This window comes from Natator depressus, chromosome 17 (genome assembly GCF_965152275.1).
Source record: "Natator depressus isolate rNatDep1 chromosome 17, rNatDep2.hap1, whole genome shotgun sequence".
Lineage (NCBI taxonomy): Eukaryota > Metazoa > Chordata > Testudines > Cheloniidae > Natator > Natator depressus.
Window position 1 is genome coordinate 1,758,687 of NC_134250.1, and position 23,458 is coordinate 1,782,144.

The 23,458-nt window shown below is 50.5% G+C and overlaps 1 protein-coding gene across 2 annotated transcripts in view; it reads right to left on the bottom strand.

Annotated features, from left to right (window-relative positions):
- Window positions 1–297: 297 nt before the first annotated feature.
- Window positions 298–23,458, bottom strand: part of FLOT2 (flotillin 2) — a 31,736-nt gene continuing 8,575 nt past the window's right edge. The window contains exons 2-12 of one of the 2 annotated variants that reach the window (XM_074974765.1): window positions 22,133–22,214; window positions 16,351–16,441; window positions 8,567–8,690; window positions 8,036–8,154; window positions 7,415–7,528; window positions 7,189–7,308; window positions 5,457–5,671; window positions 5,011–5,194; window positions 4,623–4,694; window positions 4,319–4,396; window positions 298–3,807 (exon numbers count right to left, since the gene is read on the bottom strand). In XM_074974765.1, the coding sequence (XP_074830866.1) occupies window positions 3,769–3,807; window positions 4,319–4,396; window positions 4,623–4,694; window positions 5,011–5,194; window positions 5,457–5,671; window positions 7,189–7,308; window positions 7,415–7,528; window positions 8,036–8,154; window positions 8,567–8,690; window positions 16,351–16,441; window positions 22,133–22,214 (1,238 nt within the window). In that variant the 3' untranslated portion in view covers window positions 298–3,768. Of the gene's footprint in view, window positions 3,808–4,318; window positions 4,397–4,622; window positions 4,695–5,010; window positions 5,195–5,456; window positions 5,672–7,188; window positions 7,309–7,414; window positions 7,529–8,035; window positions 8,155–8,566; window positions 8,691–16,350; window positions 16,442–18,628; window positions 18,720–22,132; window positions 22,215–23,458 lie in introns of both variants that reach the window. The other variant, XM_074974766.1, reaches the window with a different exon arrangement.

The window sequence follows — 23,458 nt, forward strand, 5'->3', positions numbered from 1 at the left end:
CCTGATAAGAGAGAAATAGGGAGAGTTCTGGCCCAGCTGAAGAGCTGTGGGTCCCAGAGCAGGCTTGGGATGAGGCCAGTTCTCAGGGCAAGGCTGGCCCTTTGAATGCTGCCTGCAGGCCAGCCCCTGCAAACTGCCTATGTCTGCCGGCTCCTCCAGCTAACTCCAGCAGCAGCTGTGGGGTTCAGTGGGAGGCACAGGACAAGCAGACCCTTCCCTCCGCCTGCTGGGGGCCCTGAGGGGAAGTGGAACCTGCCCTGCGACAGAGAAGGAAGGAGTCAGAGCAGGGCATGACCGACAGCCAGTGCAGCATGGTCATGCTGCCTCTTTATTACACAGTATGTAACATAGCAGCAGCACTGTGGCATGCACAATTTACATGCAGATATGAACAGCCTTTACAGAGCAGTCAGCTCCTGGCCTGCCGTCGCAATAAGCTAGTTCCAGATATACAGAGTAGTGTGTCTGGGGCATATGCGCAAGCCAGCAGATAAAACCATCCCTTCCCCTCCTGTTGTCCAGCTAGCTCCTCCCTCCTGATGCAGAGCTAGCCTCAGCCCTGAGAGAACCCCAGGAGGCCGGACATTCCTTCATTCCTCGTGTTTCCCCATGGAAATCCGGCCAGACCCAGTTTCAGCTCTACATTACACATCCGGTCACATCCTTGAACTCACCCCCCAGCTCCCAAAGAGGGAGGCACCGTCCCAGCTGCAGGGAGACGGGTAGCAGCCTGCCAGAGCGCACACAACTCGGACAGTTTTTCACAAGCCACCCCACGGCCAGAACAGTGTTGAGGAAAGACACAGATGGTGGGAAACCAGGGCATTCCCCGTCAAAGCCACGGGTTTGCTCTGCAGGGAGGGTCTTCCACGGGACGCACAAGACAGCCAGAGCCCCTCGTGCTGACCCAGCCGGGGCAGGGAGGAGGAAGAAACCGTCTACTGCTGCCTGCAGCCAGTTACGTCTCCTCTGCAGACCTGGGGAGTTTGACTTTGGCAAGGAAAGAAACTGGTGTCCATGTGCCAGGGGCTGTCACAGAAGCGGGCACTGTACTTCAGCGTAGGATTCACACTGCAGGCCCCAGGAGCAGAGCAGCAGGGGGCTGTGCGTGAGGACTGAGGGCAGGGGGAGAATGGGCACTGGCCCTGTGGGCACTAGGCCTTGGGCCCCCCAGTTCACCACCACCAGCAGCTTTATTATTATGCTGATGGGCTTGGCACCTTTGCCCGCCGGCCATGGTGCCTGTGTCCTTGCTAACCCGATAACGTGAGAGACTGGAGGTCAGAGCATTTTCAAGGCCTACTGCCATGCACAGTTTCCCCTAGTTTAATCCCCTACCCCTCTTTAGGCCTGTGAAGCTTCCGGATTGGTCCCTATAACGCAGATCAACTCCAACCAGGGCAAGAACACTCAGACCAGCACACCACCCGCACAGGCTAGCTGTCTATAAAACAACTGAGACAACCCCGAGGCAGGTCAAGCAGCACCAGGAGCCCTGGCATGAGGCCCTCCTGCTGGGGGGAGCGACCCACGCCCTGCTGTGCCCACCCTGAGCTGGACAAACCACCAGGAGAAGAGGAGCTGGCAAGAGAGGGCACTGCAACGGACACGAAGAGGAAAGCCCTGGCCACCACTGGCAGGAGAAGACACTTTGGCAGCAGCAGAGTGGCCGTTGGCACAGCTTGGCACCTACAGCAGCGGGATCAGTCACACCAAGGGACAGGAAAGGCTGCGACACAGCAGCCCAGGATTACAACAGCTTTGGGACGCGAGTGACACCTCACACGGTACTCATCCTGTGCCTGCAGCAGGGGCCGGCTGCTTTCCCGCCTGCTGCTGCCACGGCCACCACATAGCACGACTGGTGCTTTGTGCCCTTACACACAGCTTCAGAGGGGACCCCCAGGACTGAAATCCACAGCGCCTGACAGCTGGAGCTGCACAGTCTGCCTCTGTGACCAAGTCCTTCTGTGAGAGCCAGCTGCCCCCTGCAATCCATGCCAAAGGAGGGCAGCCGGGGGGAATGGCAGGGAGAGCGCGGGAGATGGAGCTAGGACTCTGGGCCACGTGCTCAACAAAATTAAAACAACCAACAATCAGGCAGTGTTTGGATTACAGCCCCGGAACCCCCCCACCCGGGCGAGGGCTTACAGCCCCACCACGCCCAGATCCCTCCTCGTTCCCCCGGCTGTGCCTACATGGCCAGTCCCTGTTGCACCTGTACCAGCCGGAGTGCTGACGGACAGCAGCTCCGGCATTTTAACAACTGCAGTGTCCGGGCCGCGGTCACACCGGCACCCTGGCTACCCGCCATCCTCAGCCTGGAGAGCACAGGCCCCAGCATGCACAGCTCCAGCCAGATCAAACCTTCCGCAACCCAGTGCCCCTGCAGGCTGCACCTCAGGGCCCAGATGAAGGAAGCCAAGGGGCTACACTGCCCCCTGCAGTGTCTGGGCTGGGCCTTGCCGGCTGCTGAGAGAAGCCGTTCAGAGGCTGTGTACAAAAGGGAGCCAGCAGAGCCGTGACTTCCGTGGCCCTTCCAGAACAGCAGCTGGCTTCCCACAGGAGCAGTTTCTTTCCCAGCGTCAGGGCAGGGTCTGCAACACACCTGGGACAGTAGGCTGGCTTCACGCCGCTGACTGACAGACTCAATCTGGTGGGGCTGCAAGCAGTTTTCCCACGGGAGCGGGCAGCTGCCTGACACACACTAGAGAGCCTGTACTCGCCACGCGTCCAGCCATGCCACTGTGCACCGCAGGCAACAGCCAGGAGAGAAAGAGGCGCTCCCAGAGCCGTGCTCATCCCACACTTGGCCCCAGGGCTCTGGCTGCTCTCAGGCAGGTCCTGAGCAGAGATCTGCCAAGAGAACTCACTGTAGCCACTCAGCAGCTACGTTCTGAGACTGAATCAAGCAGTGGAGGAACCGTGGCCCCCGGATTACGTCCCACGTATGCGGCAGCATGGCATGGCCACAGGCAGGCCCTGAGACCTACACCCTGACAATGCAATTGGCTGGGCAGATCTCAGCAGGCTCTGATAGGACTCATGCATTGAGTAAGAAGTCGCCCGAGGGTGGCTCCTCTCTCAACCCCTAGCCTGGACTGGGCCCTTCAGAACTCAGAGTGGTCCTGGGAGCTTGGCTCAGGGCAATCTTGCTATGCTTTGCATGCCCTGGGGGTAATGTACAGGGGAGGCCAGCCAGCGGGTGACCACAAAAGCAGTTGTGAGCGAAAGGACGTGGGACTCGCTAGATCACGTTTGTAACTCGGGCAGACAAGAGGACGTCCTGCTCAGGGTTCTCTTCCAGCAGCTCCACGCACCGAGAGCGCTACAGAAACAGGCTTCTGCCCTAAGGAAGAAGTTTGCAAACCCCTCCATCCACGCTCCTCACTGCCCCAGTGAATCATCCCTGAGCCCCCGGGCTTCCAGCTCACCCCTCTCGACCTCTCTGCCCCTGAGCTCCAAACAGAAGACAGAGAACTTCAAGGCACCAAGATTGCAAGACCAGACAAGCTGCCAATTATAACCGAGGATTCAAATCGATACTCCAGACTAATACAACACACAATTAAACTTACAAAATAAATTCCCCTTAAGAAAAAGACACCAATTTAACATGCATCATTCTGGTCCTACAAAATAAGGCACCAGAGCTTAAAAATGAACTTCCAATTGTCTCTGATATAAAAGGATTTCCCAAGTGTTAAAGGCAGTTGAAGTAAGAGTGCATAACGGGGAGTTGTCGTCACTAGCTTTGGACTGGCGGCCTCATGCCTGGGCTCCCGTGGCTTTCTGGATCAGGGGGATCTGCAGGGTGGGAGGAGAGAAGCTGTTAAGAGCGTTGCAGTGGGACGCGGAAGGTGAGAGAGCCAGCCCCAGGCTCTCGGGCTGAGACTCTGCAGCCAGAACAAAGGCTGGGGACGATGGGGAGAAAGCCGTCAGGGAGAGGGGAAGACATCAGGGACATAGGTTTGAGCTTTGAGAGGTGGAGGGCACATTGAAAGCCCCCTTCTGCCCCCACAGCACATCATGGGAAGGGATCTCCCTTGTTCCCTTCCAGGAACTGCAGCCATGACTTGGCCAGGAGTGTGGGGCCACCAACTCTGCACAGTGACCCCCCAAGCAATGTTGGTCAGAGCAGTGGAAAGCTTCCTCAGTCCGATAACATTCAAAGGGTGTAGGGAGGGGTAGGATCGAAGGGGTTTCTAACCGGTGCTGTGGATATGTAATAAAACCACAAACAAAGCTAAGGGCAGGTCCCCTGAAGTGGGAAGAGGCCTTAGCTCTCCATGTGACAGCCCCGCTGGTCCCAGCTCACCTTGGACAGATCGACGCCAGTGAGGGCATGCACAGATGCGGGGATCTCAGCCAGCAGACGGTTCAGATCAGACGTCACCTTATTATTAAAAAGAAAAAAGAAAAGGAGTACTTGTGGCACCTTAGAGACTAACCAGTTTATTTGAGCATGAGCTTTCGTGAGCTACAGCTCACTTCATCGGATGCATAGCATATCGTGGAAACTGCAGAAGACATTATATACACACAGAGACCATGAAACAAAACTTCCTCCCACCCCACTGTCCTGCTGCTAACAGCTTATCTTATTATTATCTTATTATTACCTTATTATTGTCGCCGCTGAGGATAACAATCTCGTCCACCTTAGCCAGCGGAGCGGCCACCTTGGCAGCGATCTGTGGAGGCGCAGGGGAAGAAGATCAGAATGAACCAGGGACCTTCATTTCCAGCAGGAGGGGGCTGCTTGCAAACTTGCTGGCCAGACTTCAAAAAGGTTCGGGTATAAAAGTGCACCTGCAAGCATGTCCCCATTGGTGCTTGACTGCAGGAAGGCTCTGAGCACCCAATCTGGCCCAGGACTTAGCCACCAGGCGCTGGCACGGTGCTGGGTGCGATTCACAGGCGCAGCAGAGCCAAAACTTTCACTGACCTTTCCCACAGCCCCCTCCCTGCAGAGGGGCTGGCTCACCGACTGGCGCTTGAGCCTCTCACCTGGGGCAGAGCATCTAGCACCAAAGCCATCTTGGCCGCGTCACCGTACTGCTGGTAAGCCTCTGCCTTCAGCTTCATTTTCTCTGCGTCTGCTTTCCCGATGGCTTCGATGACAGAGGCCTCTGCCTCACCAATCTTGCGGATCTTCTCTGCTTCGGCCTGTGCAATGAGAACCTGCTTCACCCTGGAAAGGAAACAACCCCTGCTTGGAAAGAGCCCAGAGTCCCGCTCCTTAGCAATGTGCTGCTGTGGACAGCAGGGCTTCTGTACAGTAGGGCTTGGAAGGGCCCTCGAGAGCCCCCTGGGCCAGGCTCAGCATGCTGGGACCCCCACTGCTCCCAGTGCAGGGTTCAACTCAAAGGTAGCTACATTTGCTCCCGTGCAACTCAGGCTCTTCGCATGCTGTCAGACTGAGTTTGGGCACCTGTACCCACTGGGCCACTCACTTCTCGCCCTCGGCGATCTGCTGCATCCGGTGTGCCTCGGCCTCTGCCGGCCGCTTGATGGTGGCTGTCAGCTCCTTGTCCATCCGGATGATCTCCTTTTCCTCAACGTCAATCTGCTTCCTGCGCTGCACCACCTCGATCTCAATCTCCTCCTGGCGGATCTTCTGCTGCTCCCGGGCACCCTGCAGCTCATAGGCCAGCTGGGCTTCGGCAGTCTGTACACAGAGAGGGACAGCGCACAGCCAGGACTCCAAAGGCTTAGCTTACAAAGCTGTTAGTTCTGCCTGCCCAAGCCTAGCTGAGACCTCAGAGGCATGAAGAAGGGGAACCCCTCCTTGTGCTATCTGCCTCCTAGGACGCTGGATATCCTGATCTAGACAACCCCAGAGCTCAAGTGACTGCCCCAGCACCAGGGATTAATGGATGGCTGGAGCGCAGCGCTCCCCCTTCTCAAAGGTCACCTGATTCCAGACTTTCTCCCAACCTCACTCACTCACCCAGTCAGCAAGCTCTAGAGGTGACAGTTTCCCCTTGCAGCAGCTGCTGCCCTCGCTTTCCCCAATATGGGGAAGGAATACAGCTCCCTGGGCTATTTTAGGAGTTTGCGATGTCTGCATCTGTAGTGGGAGCAGGAGCTCTGAACCTGGCTCTGAGGAGATCAGCAGCATTGTTCTTCCCTTGCTATTGCAACTGAGAACACAAAGTCACTTCAGGATTTCCAGCCCTGACCCACTTGTCCATTTACAAGGCTCTTTGTGCCCACCCTTAACCCTAACTGAACAGAAAAGATTGGCCGCTGACCCAGTGACAGATTGACATTGCTGCCTTCACCAGCAAGGGAAGCAGAAGGACCTTGGCGGAGAGGAGACAGGATGACCTGCAAATGCCTCACCGCCCAGAGTGAGTGGCCTTGGCCTGAGAGGTGTAAGAGCCTGCAGAGAAGAGAAGAGGTAACTGCTCTCTTGGGAAATCAAGCAGACGCTCCCTCTCTCCTGAAGGGAATCCTCCCTGTCCCATCCTGGGAGCTGGAGTCACAGCGAGGTGCTCTCCCTACCAGCTAGTCCCAAGCAGGGCGTGGAGGAGCCCGTGTCCTGTCCCTTGGAACACTCTTCCACTCCGCTCTCCCCCAGTCCCAGCTAGCCCCCCAATACAGGAGGGGAAGAACGTGCTGTGAGGAGCACTCAGAACTCTGCTGGGCCAGCGACTGCCCAGCTTTGCTCAGACTTTCTCCACAGCTTTTTGTCCCCATGTGCCCAGCCCCTTGTCCCCCTCCCTTCCAGGAGCTAGTGGCTGACAAGCACCAGAACACATCAGGGCCAGTTGGATTCCACTTGGGAAACCTCAGGCTAAGGCAGCACTTGTCTAACTGGGAAACTGACCCCACCTCTTCTTGCACCTCGTGGCTAATGAACCAGCCAGTTCAGGTGCTCTGAGCATTTCTCTTCCTCCCTTCTGAGGCAGAACACATCGCCCTAAGCATCCAACACATCCGCAGAGCTGCCAGGCCTGGGGAACCTATGGTTTCTTACTCAAAGGATTTGCCAATACTGCAACTAACCTGGAATGTAGAGTCTACAAATCTGGTTGACAAGCGACATCTTCAGCATTTATCAGTGTAAAAAGGGAGAGAAGATGACTAACCACAGACCCCAGAGAAGGGCAGCCGGAAAGAACCCACTGCTATTGATCTCCAAGTCAGAAGTCCAGCCAGGGGGAAGCAGGACGCTCTCACCTTAATGTTAATCTCCTGGCTGAAGGCAGCCTTCTGCATCTCAAAGGCCCGTTTGGAATCGGCCGTTTTAGTGTCTGACATGAACTTGACGTCCAGCATTTCCCTCTTGCACTCGGCCTCCTGCAGGAAGGAATCACACCACACACTCAGACACGCGAGGACATCAGCAGCCTTGGCAAGCAGCTGAAGGATGACACTCCCTTTGGGGGAGTGCTGCTGAACGTACCCGAATGCCGGCATCTCGCTCAGCCTCTGCCACACCAATGTCGGCATCTCTCTGAACAACGGCTGTTTGAGTCTTACCCAGAGAGCTTAGATATTCCACCTTATCGTACACATCCTAGACAGAGGGAGATACTTCAAAATCATCTACCGCAAGTCATTCTATCCCAGACCCCCACCCCTCCTTCCCAGAGCACCTAGTGCTCACAACAACAAAGTAGCCGGTTCGCTCCAGGATATGCGAACCTGCCTTGCCAGCCCGCCTGGGAACTGAAGAGATGCAAAAGGGGGAAGGTTACCACGCTGAGGAGGCAGAGGAGCTCTCTGTGCAATGCCCTTGTGACTCCCACACGATAGGGGAGCTGCAACTATGTTTACAGAGCCGGCCCTGGTGGGGCGCTGAATTCCAGCACTTTGCATACAGAGAACTGAATGTATGGCCCATATTTTATACCAGTCTGTAGCTGCTGTTATGGAAACTCTAGCAGGGCACAGGCAGACTGTAAATCCTACAGAGACCTTTCCAAAGAAGTCAGGACCGATAGGTTACTGCCCCATAAGCACTGCCAATTGGCCCAGTGGGTTCTCCTTGTCCAGCTGTGGGGTTCCCTTTGCCCGTCGGTACCTTGATGGTAAAGCTCAGGATCTCGATGCCCATGCGGCCCACGTCTGGAGCTGCCACCTCCCGCACCAGCTTGGCAAACTGATCCCTGTCCTGATAGATCTGCTCAACTGTCAGGGTGCCTGGAAAAGGAAACAAAGCCAAAGCGCTATTGCACGAACAATGGGAAAAGCACAACAGGTGGGCAGTAAGCCTAGGAGGTACCAGGGAACGAACAGGCCCCATGTTATCTCCTGGCTGTTCAAGAGCTGGGAAAAGGGGGGTCAGGTTTGGATGTGACAGCACAAACATCGGCCCAGGCTTCGCCAGGCCTGCCTACATCTCAATTTCACACTTTCACATGACGAGAAAGATGCCAGAAACTCCGACTATGAAAAGCAGTTGTTCAGGGTGATGCTGAAAAGCTTAGCTTGTTTCTCTAGTATCCAGAGGGCAGCGAGGGAAGCAGCCACCAAGAGCTGTACACACAGAGCGGAAACGCCGTTCAAGGCGCTGGCTACTGGGATGTCAGTGGCAGGGTTACTTGCACCACACCTAGGATGGATCGCAGATGCCCCTCCAGCGTTTGAAGCACCACGTTCTTAATGTCTTGGACGTTCTTCCCCAAGAACTGCTCACAAGCCACAGCCAGCAGCTCGCTCTCGGTCATTATTTTCACCTGGAGAGAGGAGAGGAAACACAGTGAGATAAAGGTCAGTCTAGAGGAAGACAGGCACTCAGCAACAGCAGCAGCCCTGCCACCAGGCTGTCAGGTCCTCCCAAGCTACAAGCACTCCAGGGGGCCTGGCTATTTCATTAACACCAACAGCAAGAGTGCAGGACACACAACTGAATGAGCACTGGCAGTCATTGCTGCTACGGAACGGCTGCTGCAGAGTGAGCAGAGATGGAGAGCAGAGGCAGAGACCTCTCCAAACCCATGACTACAGCTGACCTCTGCAGGGTGGATCACTGCAGTTACCTCCACGTCAGTGCCAGCGATGGTAGGTGACTCCACTGGCCAATGCCAGAAGCTGGTCCAGTGCGCATGCCAACAGTACCCAATCAAACCTAACAGGTGAAAAATATTGCAGAGGTGACCTGACCAAGGCCACCATTACCATGCAGATACCAAAATACATGAGAGAGGGGTTTACCCAAGGAGCAACGTACATTGCACATTTAATTACCTTCCTGCTTCTCGCTCTTCCCTCGCTAGGGCTACTCCTTCCACAAACACAAACGCCGGAGAATGAGAAAAACCCAGACTTGTCCAAGGAGCACTTGGAAATCAACGTTCCAAGTCACGTTCCAAATGAGAAACGGCACCTGGGGCGGGCCATCAGACACGGGGTCTGCTGGGCTCTGACCCTGCCCATCACAGGAAGTTTGCCAGCCAAGCCTGCAAGCGGCTCAGATGGGGAGCTCAGCCTGTCATGGCAGTCCAGCTCACTACTGGGAGATGAGACTGTCATCTCCCCAAAGGGTACAGTCACCCCTGGAGGCCCCTGGGGGAAGTGGGTCTGACCAAGGAATCATCATGACAAGGTCACTGGTCAGGTCAAGCTCTCTTGCAATCTCTCTGCAGTAAAACACAACAACTTTCAACTCCCAGCAGCTTTTCCATTAAGATAATCCAAGATCCATATACCCGCCGGGCTCCGAGACGGTTCTCTTGGTATGGGACATGCTCTTTTAAGATAAACTTAGTTTAAATTCAAACCTTATGGAGTACGTTACCCTGTGGAGAGCCCAGGCACATGCTGCAGCTGCTGCCACTCAGTGCTAACGGCGTGGCTGTGGAGTTCTATTAATCTAGCATGTAGCTGCCTTTTGTTAACAGAGAGCTGCAGCTCATGGAAAATGCAGATCCCAACATGCTACACTCCATCTTAATCTGAGTGCCCACTGCTGATTACTAAGGTGAAGCATTGCATGCTGTGACCTGAAGTTTCCATGGGTTATGTGACCCAAGGATCTCCTGATGCCAACTAGCAGAGGGCACAGGGGTATACAGTGGTACAGGGATCCCCGGGGTTCACTGAAAGAATGCCAGGTAAGGTCTCTCCTGAAAGCCTGTGTCAAATGCTCACGAAAATCACTGATGGAGGTAGGAAAAAGATTCGGGAGTTATGTAATATTCTAAAAATGATGTTCTCTAGGCCTGCTAGTTAAAGGCAGGTCACGCAAAGGCAGTGTGCCTGGAAACAGGCTTCTGCAGGGCGGAGGGGGAGCCATCTCTCCCAGAGGACCATTGTGTGTCTTACAAAACAGGTCTATTAGCACACCGAGTCAAATGTTAATGAAGAGCTTGTGGAGATTTCAGAAGGAAATAAACAGGAAGCGGTAAATGGAGGGTGGGGGGATGCTCTTTTCAGGTGAAGATCAAAAGTCTGGGCTGGTATATCTGGGGGATGCAGAGAGATGCTCTTCCATCCTTCAGGCAGTGAAGACAAGTTGCCAGTGAGCTTGATCTTATGAAGGGCAGGGTGGGAATCACAGCCATCCTGGCTGAAAACGCTGGGAAAAGGACGTGGAGCGAGCTGTCCTGTGGGAGACCGGGAAATGTCTTGTGAGTTACGTTTCCACACTAGCAAGCCTGTTATGATTCTCTTGTATATGTAACCATGTCTCTAGTGTAATTACTTTCTATCATTTGAATCTCTGCTCTTCCATAATAACCGTGTTGTGTTCACTATGAAGAGATCTATGTGCTATGTGTTAAGGGGACCAGTGATCCTGGGTGAACAGTAGTAAGTGGTGTGTACTGTTCCTTTGGGAGTAGGGACTCGGAGTTTCAGTGGATCAGGGGCTGGGTGCTCCCCCTCTGGGCGCTCCGGGGATGGTGTGTGCCTACTGCTAACCTGCACATAGTGAGGCCTGGCTGGTGGAGTCAGGGAGCTGATCCACAACCACACAGACAAGGCTTCCTCACGCCAAGGGCAGGTGGTAGCAAGGTGCCTCGCAGCCCTGGGTACCCCGGGATGCGTCACAGGCTGCCACTGCACAGAGGACAGCTCGTGCCATCTGCACCTTCTCATGCTACTTAGAGGTGACTCTTGAGCAGCTGGCAAGTTGCTCTGGGCTCCTTGAATTGAGCCATCTTGTGGTGGAGGGCCTCATTCCATTAAGAGAAACAAAACCCTGCTGGGCCGTGTCTCTCGGCAGCGCTGCCACATTCACAGCACCGCAAGGAGGATGGATTCGGCTACCACTGGCTAAGATTCTGACACTGCCCTGAGGCTGAGAGTCCTCCAACAACTTCAAAGCACTGCACGAAGCACTTCCGGGGCGCAGCTGCAGAAGTTCTCGGATGTGTTTTCCTAGACGTCTCACCCTACCACCTAGGGGAGCAACGTTCAGGGCTTCAGCATGTAGAACTGACCAATGAAATTGTTTTTAATTGTTCACTCAATTGATATAACTTCATAAGTAAAGTTTTATGAATGAAACTACATTCATTCATAAAGCCAGGTACCCTAATAACTGGCTAATTGAGTTTCACTTTCAATCCAATTGCTGCTTAAATCACTGAAACTTGCACTGCTTCAACATTGTAACTTCTGCTCACGGTCATTCGTTGTACTTATCTATATTGTAACTTCTGTTTGCTGTTTGCCATTCCTTACACTTGCCCATGTTGTAACCCAAACTCCATTTTAACTTCTCCCAAACTCCATTTTAAAATGCTAACTCCATTTTTGCAAAATCCTGCTGTAATCTTGTTAGTGTAGTTTAGACGTGTGAATAAGGTATGTATGGATGATGGACTCAACCTCCAGCCCCAGCCTGTCCTGATGAAATAAAGTGTAAACACCAACGGCTGAAGGTGCAGACAACAGCCCTGACAAAGCAAGAAGAGTCCACCCTCAAAAGAAAAGAACAAAAGTACAACTGAAGAAACATCAAAGCCAGGTCCCAGGCTGAAAGTCATGTCTGCAATAGACGGGTGATCAATCACACCAGACCCAGAGGCAGCGTGACACAGCAAGACCTATAGACTCTGGATTCAAACTAAAGCCTACAAAAAGGATGGGTGAGATGGAAGACTTTGGAGGGTGACACTCTGCTGCCAACATGGAAGGGCATCGGTGCGCGCCCAACAGAGACCCAGCCCTTCCTTGTGCCCGGCTTTCCTGGCCAGTGAGCCACCACAAGCTACGAACCCAAGCTACATTCAGGACTGGTAACTATACAGCAGCTGCAGAACATTTTGGGGGGGCGGGGGGAGGCGGTGTATATACATAGGTATTAGATATTAGTTATTGGTCATAAATCAAATTGTGTTATAATAAACGTGACATCTTGTCTTGTCCCCTGAAACGATCCTGTGCAGTTCTGTCTGTATAACAAGCACACTGCCCAGGCAGAGGGTGCAGACTTAGTGCTGGGAGAGGAAAGGGCATTGCAGTGCTCTGAAACGACCCTTACATCTAATCATAAATGATCTGGAAAAGGGGGTAAGTAGGGAGGTGGCAAAGTTTGCAGACAGTTCTAAATTACTCAGGATAGTTAAGTCCAAAGCTGACTGTGAAGAGTTACAAAGAGATCTCACTACACTGGGCGACCGGGCAAGAAAACGGCAGATGAAATTCAACGTTGAGAAGTGAAAAGTAATGCATGTTGGAAAACAATTCCAACTGCATGTACAAAATGATGGGGTCTAAATTAGCTGATACCACTCAAGAAAGTGATCTTGGAGTCATAAGAATATGAAAATGACATACTGAGTTGGACCAATGGTCCATCTAGATCAGTATCCTGTCTTCCATCAGTGGCCAGTGCTGGATGCTTCAGAGGGAACGAACACAACAAGGCAATTATTGAGTGATCCATCCTTTGTTGTCCAGTCCCAACTTCTGGCAATTGGAGGTTTAGTGGCAACTGGAGCCTGGGTTGTGTCTCTGACCATCTCGGCTAACAGTCATTGACCGACCTGTCCTGAATGACATTCTTTTTTGAACCCAGTTATACTTTTGGCCTTCACAACATCCCCTGGCAACAAGTTCCATAGGGAAACTGTGATTGTGTGAAGAAATACTTCCTTGTGTTTGTTTTACACCCACCAACTATTAATTTCATTGGGTGACCCCTGGTTCTTCTGTTACATGAAGGGGTAAAACAACAATTCCTTGTTTACTTTCTCCACATCATTAATGACTGTATAGACTCGATCATACTCCCCATTGGTCGTCTCTTTTCTAAACTGACCAGTCCAAGTCTTTTTAATTTCCTCATATAGAAGTTGTTCCATACCCTTAATCATTTTTGTTGCTCTTCTCTGTACCTTTTCCAAGTTTAATATATCCTTTTTGAGATGGACTGCCCAGACCTGCATGCAGTACTCCAGCTGTGAGATTGCCTTTTTTCCAAGAGAGCAATCTGTGGTTGTCACACAAGAGGGGGTCGCAAGGGCCATGCAATGCAGAGTCCCTGCACAAGTCAGCTGTCTTAGCGCATTCAGCCTGGGCTTCAGACCAGGAGTCTTGCAAATACCACAAACAGTTGTATAGACTCGGCAGCAGAATGCACAGCACGAACCAAGATCAACTGCCGCTGTGTGTCTTCCAACAGCTTCCCTTCATAAAAGAGCCATTTCAGTGCAATCGAGTCACTGAATCCCTTGTGCTTCAGCACTGGGACAGTGCTCTTAGCTCTGGATCTCAGGTGCACTCCCAGAGATGGACATCATATCTGACACCCCTCTTGGGTAGAGGGACCCTGCAGTCCAGCTGCCTTGACCCTGGAACCAGTGCCTCAGCCCCTGCTTAGACACGTTTCCCCAGGGTCCACCTGGCTGTGGAAGCTCTGGTTGCAGGGATGACGTGGCAGTAAAGCAAGGAACACCAGCTCAACCAAAGAATCTCTGTAACCACTAACAGTGGATTCTTAAAACGCGAAGGGTTACAGATTTATGGAAACACTCCTATATTCAACCCCCCAGTTCGATCTCACCACTCCTGTGCGGCCTGGCTTTGGTGTTAGCATCCTTAGGCCAGGCACCTCTTCCTGCCAGCTTGGCCTTGTCTTTTGAATGCAACGGTCACAAGGCCTCTGAGCTCACAGAACCCCCTCCTTAACTGAAGTCTCTCCTCTTAACTGGTCAAGTGGAGAAACTGCAGCTGTCCCAGCTGCCTGTTTAGGTTGGTGTGTAGTGAGTCCTCCTGGCAGCAAACCTATTGTTCCTGTACAGAACCACCATTTAGAGCGGAGGACCCTCTAGGAGGTGTCCCACCCCCTAGCAAAGCACGGTGCCCAGAAAAAACTGCCCCTGTCAGGACCAGACTCGTTTTCCCAGCATGTCTTGGATGGAGGTCAAAATACATAAGTGACAGGAAGTTTACAGTCCAAATGGCATCATAACACCAAACGGAGTTTACGATTTGACCCCCACATGCCTCCAGCCTGTCACATAGGGCACAGCCATAGCACGTGATTTTTTTCAAATACCATTCAAACAATTAAAGGAATTTTCAGCAGGCATGAAGTCGAAATGCCTCTGCAAAAAGAGTCCCATTTTAGCCAATCAGTATTGCCCAGACCCAGGTCAAACTGGCATTAAACGAGCAAAGGCACAAGCCAGCCAGCTGCAGGGTTTAGTGTAGAGGTACAGAGCAATACTGCCAATACCAGTGTTTCCCAAAGCACCTCACTGACACAGAAAGTGATGTGCTACCAAGTGTTAAAGGGTCACTGCCCAGGGACATTCTTTTTGAAGCGTGTCCTTATTTATGTTACAAACACTTTAGAGTATCAAAACAAAGCATCAAACTTTTCCGGAGTAAGATCCTTTGCTTGCTTGCTGCATGCCTTGGAGAAGGCAAACAAACTAGTCAGTTCCACTTTGGTTTCTTGTCAGTGTCATTTTCTATCTTCATGCACTAGTACAATACCACAGTGGAACAATGCAACACAAAGGAAAAAAGTTGATTTACCTTAAAAGCCTTTCTAATGGAACTTCATAAAGTTATGGAAATATTTGTCTTATTTTGTAGGTCTCCCCACCCCATGCTTAAAACCTATATGAGCTACCTGTGACCAGTGGATTCCTTTACAATTATACCCCAAACAGTTAAAAATCCTTAAAATTAATTCTTGATCCAGAGGACAGCAACACATTTGTTATTGGGGTTCTTGTTTTTGGCAGCAAAGAGCAATGAGTGCTATGAGAGGATACAAAATAAATCAAGTGAGCTCTGCATTGGATTTTAAAATGGGACATTCAGCAGCACGTGTCATAGCAAACGCTGAATCAGTTGGTATCATAGTCAGCTCTCCATTATACTATTGCCACAGTAAAGCCCCTGGCAATCAGGGTTTCCTAGGAAAGAATGCTGCAGAATTAGATCAGAGTGAGAGCTGGCTACTTAGACAGCGTTATTAAAACAGAAGAGAGTCTCTGGATGTATGAAACCACAACGTGAAGTGCACAACTACCTGCATTTGGTCCTCACTTTGGCCCAATATGCAAGAACTTTTGTGGTTATGTGAACATGTTAGCAGTCAAGTGGAAATTAATGATTTGCTAAGACTGACATATAAGAACCAACAACAACAGTTTACATTGTGTTAGCACTTTCCATCTGAAGTTCTCAGAGTTTTTCCAGATGTTAATGAATTAATTTGCTGTCCCCTGAAAGGTAGCTCAGTACCATTCCTATTTTAGAGAGACAGCCACATAGTGGTTAACTGGCCTGCCATACAGAACGCCTGGAAGAGATCTGCTGACCCCCAGTCCTGTGTTCTAACCACGACTATACTCTCTGAAGCATCAGTGTGGATACAGGTTATCGTTTGATGACTGGGGCTTGCATACACGCATTCTGCTGCGCATGACAGTCTGGAAATGCCAGTGCGCTCATGTTTGTTATAAAGACAACATTCTGCACTCCCACTTTAGAACAAGGCAGTAGACTTTCACGGGTTTAAGGCCATTTGCTACTTACATTTCTAGGAAATGCAAAGCAATAGGATGTGATTTCAGAACAAAATGGTTCAGTTCTGGGAAATGACAGAGCTCAAGGGGCACTGTGGTACGTTACAGCTTTTAGAAGTAGGTCACGTCATCAATATACACCTCATGCTGTATGAATGAATGAGACAGAACATTGGAAAAAAAGCAATGATTCTGTGGAGGGTGGGAGAAGTCACATCCCTCCCTCACTCCATGGACATGCTGTCGTATGAACTGACAACAGGGACAGTGTTGTTGTCATACAAGAATTCATTTCAGAGCAGATAACCTCTGTTCCTGGACTACAGCAACCTTTTAAGAGGAAAAAATTAGGAGGTAGGTTAGAGGCATGCATTCCTGAAATGATGTTTTGGAGTTACTGTACCTGTGCCACACCTGTGACAGTTAAAGCTACCCCCTCCGCCGTCTCTACGTCCTCGCACCTGGGCTGTAACGTCATTATCTCTAGGGAAATCCTGCCAAAAAACGTAGAACATTTGCACGTTTCCAGGTAACACACTGTCAGCGTTTCCCCTCTACCTCCTGCCCTAGGCTACCTGCCACACTCCTTATAGGTAATGTAAAGGATGCTGTCCAGTGACGCGGTTCATAATTAGAGAGGTCATTTTGGCCAAGGAAGTAAGATTTTCAAATAATGCTTAGACATCTTCTAAACAGAGAAAGGCCGGGAAGCCAGACTGAACAAGATAATGTGACCCCCTCCCTTTTACTGAGTTAACTAGCAGGTTACAGGCTAACCCGCAAAGACCCCTCTATCTGAAAGTTTGTATATTACAAATTGCCCAATAAAAAGGCAGCATATGATCTGCTTGGTCAGTGTCACTAGTTTTAAAAGTACAGTATCAGATTGAGAACACTAGGCCAGATTTCATCTCTCTAACTGGAGTAGCTACACAGATACCACAATACCTGTGCAGACCCCATAGGCTCAGACATTCATCAAGAAGTACTCTAGGAAAAGAGCTCAGAGAAGAGTCACAAGTACATTTTAAACACATCCTGGCCTGTAGTCATCCTTCCCAGTCTCACTGTCCAAGACAGGAGTTGATTTTTTAAATAACTAATGTCCTGGTAATCAGGATATGAAACCCAGGACTGAGAGCCACCCCACTTTGGGTGTATGAGCTTGGGAATTCTAATCCAGATGTAGGTTGTTGCTTCGGGGCAGCTCCAGGCATCCCAGCAGTCTCCCATTTCCTCAGTGACTCAAAGCTTATGGAAATGGAGAGCCCTTGGCCCTCTAGGGCCACGGCTACTTTTCAGTATCAGCTAAACAAACAGGAATTTTAAGCTATTGGGGTGTATCAATCCGATCCTTTTTCCTCTTCATTCCTTGCATTGGAGTCCTGCTAGTTAGGACCAAAGTACACTGGCAGAGCCCTGTGCGTAGGAGGGTGAAGGTCAGTGATTGGAAGAACAGAGGACGCTGCCTGTCAGGAGTTAGATAGAACCATAGAGCTGTGTGCACGCCCCAGACTCCTATCCAGATACATATAATAAAAGGCATTGGAATTTTGAAACAATTATAGGAGAGTAAGTGTGACTTGGCTAGCAGCCACTACAAACCAGCTCTGAATCAAATCAAAGAGGCACAGGTCAGAGGGTTTATGTCAGCGAACATCAGTTCACAAGCATGAGATATGAGTAGGCAGCAGTATCCACTGAACAAGCCACTTTACCATTCTGTGAAATCATTCAAATGTACTGCACCGAGTCTGCGCTCTGCAATCACCCTAATTAAACTGGCATGCAGGCATGGGAGCTGATTACACAGATCCTGCTGTACAGTACATACAACTGGGTATCTCTGCCAGGCAAGTTTATAGCTACACTTAACAGCTAATACAGGGCTGTGGTTGTGTTAGGGAACACTTAATTGTCCTATCTACGCTATGAACTGTAACAAATACGGTAATGAGTCCCCGATTCTGCTGTAGCTCTAGCGTACAGGAGCCCTTGGAGCGGACCAAGATTCAGCCCAGTGGAAGGAAACTCACTGATGAATAATAAGCACTTACACAGATGCTTTAGACGCCATAAAAACATCAGTCAAATGTGAAGCAAAACAAGATGGGCTCTTTCCATACTGTGCTTTTAAAACACAACAACATTCAAGATGGGTATTACCGCCATGTGGGGAATAGAAGGACTTGGTTTAATCTCACAGCACAAGTTTGGGAACAAGTCAATGAGCCGGTCACATTAGGAATTTTCCACACACAGCTTTAACTTGAACAAAAAAAACCCTACATCACAATTTGCCTCTCCCATCTCAAATAAGCCTGACCTGGGTTTGGTTTGCGATTGACATGTAGTGTTGGAGGCCCGTGTTCTCACATGGCACACGATCAGGACAGTGCCCTCATAGGAAAGAGGGAATGTCTGCAGCATTATTGAAAGGAGCCAGCCTGGCCCTGAATTTGGAATACGTCAGCAGCATCTCTCTACATTACCTACAGAGCTATGGAGTGCACCAGAAGGCAAACACCAGAGAAGGGGGCAAAAGAGGAGGGTGTTGAGATGTAGTAGTTGTCCCACTGGAGGAAAAGTTAGTGTTTATGTTATCCTGCTGCTGCTGTTGCACAAAATGGAAGGGAGAGAAGGTGGTTAGACACAATGTTAGGAAGCTGGTGGGTTATTACCTGTGCAACCCCTGTTACGTACAGTGGGACCCCCTCCGACGTCTCAATATTCTCACAGCGACAGAGGATGGTCATAACCTCCAAAGACAGTCTGAGCAGCGATAAATAAGGGTAGGATAGCAAATACACAAAGCAGTTACCAGAGAATAATCGACACAACGCAAAGGACAGACGGGACTTTCAGGTTTTAATTTTCCCCCATCACTTTCCACGTCTCCCGCTGCCCACTCCTGAGTTGCTAACACTGCGGGGCAGAGAGACAGCCCAGTCTCTCTCTGCCTGGGGGCGGGGGCATTGCCACTGCCTAGTAGCTTTATTTAGATTGTATAAACGCAACATGGTTTGCTCTGTAATTTTGGCTGTGAACCCTGCATTTAGATATTCTGCAAAACAAAAGCTTCCTGCCACCTGGACATTGCTGTTACAGCTGTTCAGGAATTTTCTGTCAGTGCCCTTTTTGCAAAATCAATTCTTTTTTTCAGGGAATTTTCAATTTTGCCAAAAAATTCAATTTTCCACTATGAACACGAAGTGACAGTCCCCACCTGGAAGGCTCTTGTCAGTGTCATTTTCTGCCTGCCAGGAGAAAGTGAAATTGACAACAGCCTGCCCCCAATGTGCTGAAACATTCCATTCCAGGCCTCCACATTTGAAATTTCAGAATTTCTGTCCACAGAATATTTCCGAGGCTGTTAATTTGTGTCCTGAATCAGGATGAAATGTTTTATGAAACCTTAAAATTTTCTATGGGATGGACATTCTGTTTTCTGACCAGCACTAAATATTACTTCATCTTCCCCGTTCAGAACCAGCAGGGCTTCACTCAGACAACTGTGCAATATCTGCAGCTGTTCTGGCTTTCCCTTCTGACTGGTCCTCCTGGGGAGATTTTCTAGTTCAAGAGAAGGAAAGTCTCATTCTCTTGGGCAAATGGGAATGCAGGAAGCTTCATTACTTACACTGCACTTAAGAGTTACTCAGGAGGTCACTGGCTCTTGAAAGAAGAATCAAATCCTGCACTCAGGTCTTGGCATGCCTGGTAAGGTGCCTCTGAGCTCTCTATTATGTGTGTAATTAAAGCTATGTCTACACTGCACACATTACAGCGGTGCAGCTGTAAGGTATGCAGCGTAGCTGGTCTTTGTCACCAGGAGAGAGCTCTCCTGCCAACAAAATAAAACCACCTCCAATTAGGAGGGGTACCCTTGTCGGCGAGCGCTGTCCACACCTGTGCTTTTCATTGGGCAGGGGTGTGTTTTTTTCACACCCTTGACCGACAAAAGTTTTACTGATGAGAGTGCAGTGTTGACATAGCCTAAGCCTAGGCACCTCTTGTAATGAATGACCTGGTAGCCCAGACTTTTGATTAACATTTATATTGTGGCAACACCAAAAGGCCCCATTGTACTAACTAGCGTACAAACATTTAGTAAATTACCATCTCTCCCTGCCCTCCAGCCACCCCACATTTTAACTCTTTAGACAAATTCTCAGACCTCTTGAATAAGTCTATTCCTTCTGCAAATGATGTGTCAGACCTTCTCTTTGGGCTTTCTCAAGCAACTTAAAAAGGGAACCATTTAAACACAAAGGACAGGAGCCATCTGTTCAAAGTGTAACTATTCTCCCAACTCTCACATGGTGTCAGGCTTCTGAAGCGGTGTAGGGGAGAAGCCTGACACCACTGAAAAACCACCATACCATAAGCATCAGTTCTCCTGTGCTGCATACCACAGCTGGGCTTTTCTTCATTCTCCCAACCGACACGAGCGCTACTAGAAAGTCTGTTAAAACGCAAGCATTAGTCAACATGCGGTTGGAGTGGTACAGTGCCCTGGTACTGTAACAGCCTAGTGTGGCAGCCACCAAAAGGGAGACCTGTACAGGTGGTGTGAATCATCTGCAAACAGCATCAAATGAGAGCTTGCTATGCCCACAAGCCAAGTGGCCCGGGGCTATCCCGAAGCGAAGGGCATCTAAGATAATGTGTCATTTCTATTACGATGGAGGTGCACAGTGAGGACAGCAACATGCTAACTACATCTGACAGTGGCAAAACATCAAAAGAGAGAACAAGTGATGAGGCCAGCCAGTGCAGGTTAACTATAACCATTTGGCCTTCACTCTTATTGCAAAACCAAAAAGTCTCGTCTTTCTCCTTTTCCCTATTAATTCTTATAAGTGCGGAGGAACCCCACACAAGTCAGTTGGATGTTACGACTGTGTTACTTATTGTGACATTCCCATGGACCTGCAGACTAAGCAGTTACTATCACAGCATGTTAGTTCAGAGACTGAAGCAATAACAAACAGCAAGCAAAACGCATGGCTGGGATTGGGGAGAGAGAGGAAATCCCTTGGTTTTAAACAGAAATTTGGGCCCAATCCCAAAGTAACGGTTAGTTTTTGAAACTACAGAGGGCTGCATACCTTTAGGAAAATAGACTTGAGTAAGAGGAGAAGAAAATTGCTCCTCACTCCATCCCTCCCCCTGTATGTTCAGTGCCACCGGCAAATCACCAGCACCCTTATCAGAAAGACTGGCTTGGCAATAGCAGTCAGACATATGGCTCTCCCAACAGAGCTTCAATACTTACTGACAGACAAACCAAACTGGCCACAGGAAAACCAGCCCCCACTACAGAGCACCTCTGTTACACCCTCTTAGTAAAGCAGCAGCTGTTCCCCTGTTACTGCTATTCCCTCAAGGGGAATAGCAACTGAAAGTTCTTGAGTTCCCCCAAACTGACTGATTTTAGCAATGTGGGAAGAAAAATAAATTCATTAACATTAAACATAGACATGGGCCCTCAATTTGCTTTGATTTTGAGGTATCTGGAAAAAATAAAATCAATTTTAAGGGGGAGGCATGCAGACACACAATATCTGTCTGAAGAATACTTCAGCTGAAAGCAGACTTTCTCTATCATTCACCATGGTATCTGGGCATCTCTGTGCAAATAATCTACACAGAGAACGCAGCTAGAGCCAGACTGTCCTGAGACTACAGGTTATGTGGGTCCTATTTTGAATAGGACGACACTAATAGATAGTACATTTGAAACAGCAGGAAATATTTCTTGAAGTACCACAAAGACCTTCATTCCTTGGAATTCCCAGCTGCAAGATGGTCAGAGGCTGAATCCCACAGCTGGATTTAAAGAGGGCTGTGCAGGTGTGAGCGGCCTAAAAGGCCATCATTAAATGAGTGTAATTAGATCTCATGCTTCAGGACATTCCTCAAGGGCCAAAAAGGATCTTCAGCTCCTTCCCACCACTTCACCTACTACAACACTGCACAACTGTTTAGAGGCACCATAGGGAGGCGTGGAGCTTTCCTTTGAAACACCAAATATTGGTCATGGCTGGAGGCAGGGTACTGGGCTTGACAGGGACCAATGGTTTGATCTTGTTTGGCCAATTCTATGTTCCTAAAGGTACTGCTGACAGCCTGAAGGTTTACCTACCCAAAAGACACAAACAAGAGGAGAGAGGTCTCCTTACCTTTGTGTGTCAGAAATGCACCACCAAGCCCAGGCCCAGCCTCCGAACACATACTGCTTTAGATCAGAGCCACAGCAGCCACCTGCAGCACAAGCAGAAAGCACAAGTATGTTACAGTTACACACACAGAGCCATCTCCCCCAGGCAAGTTAAAAATAAAAACTTGCTTCCAAATAGCTCTCCACTCAATGACGAGCCACAATAGCGACCCGCAAGATTGCAGAAAATGCATGCTCAATTCCTGGGAAAGCAAAGGCAGAGAGCAGCTCTCTGACAAACAGCAGCCTTCTGTAATACTGGCCTTTCTGCCCCCAGAGGCTGAAGAACAGGCTGAGTGAATTAATTCTGCTAGTTCCCCCCAATCTTTCTGAAACCACAGGGATGTTGATGTAACGACACAACATGTGACTGCTGCACTGGGAGAGGTGAGCTAAACGCATGCTACTCCACAGGACATGAAGAACATCTTTCCTGAAGCCCCCTTATATGTTGCTTTCCTCACCACTGACGTCGTTGTTCATTCAGTGCTGACCCAACTACACTATTTGCAAGAGTTAGACCGGGGTGGGCAAAATACGGCCCGGGGGCCACATCTGGCCCTTCAGACCTTTTAATCTGGCCCTCGAGTTCCCGCCAGGGAGCAGAGTCCAGGGCGTGCCCTGCTCCGGTGCTCCAGCTGGGGAGCGGGGTCAGGGGTTGGCCCCACTCCACGCAGCTCCCGGAAGCAGCAGCATGCCCCGCCCCCCCCACGCAGCTCCCATTGGCTGAGAACCACAGCCAGTGGGAGCTGCAGGGGCGGCACCTGAGGATGGGACAACGTGCAGAGCCGCCTGGACATGCCTCTGTACAGGAGCTGGAGAGGGGACATGCTGCTGCTTCCAGGAGCTGCTTGAGGTAAGCGCTGCCCAGAGCCTGCACCCGTCCCACTCCCAGGCCCCTGCACCAGCCCTGATCCCCCTCCCGCCCTCCAAACCCCTTGGTTCCAGCCTGGAGCACCCTTCTGCACCCCCAATCCCTCCTCCCCAGCCCCACCCCCAAAACCTGCACCCCTAGCCGGAGCCCTCATCCCCCACCCCACCCCCTGCCCCAGCCCGGAGCCCCCTCGGCACCCTGAACTCCTCATTTCTGGCCCCACCTCACAACCTGCACCCCCAGCTGGAGCCCTCACCCCCCCGACCCCCCAATTTCATGAGCATTCATGGCCCGCCAAACAATTTCCATACCCAGATGTGGCCTTCGGGCCAAAAAGTTTGCCCACCCCTGAGTTAGACTGTAATGCCTTGGCACTTGTATTGCAGCAAAGGGTGCTAGAGAAAACCCCTCAGA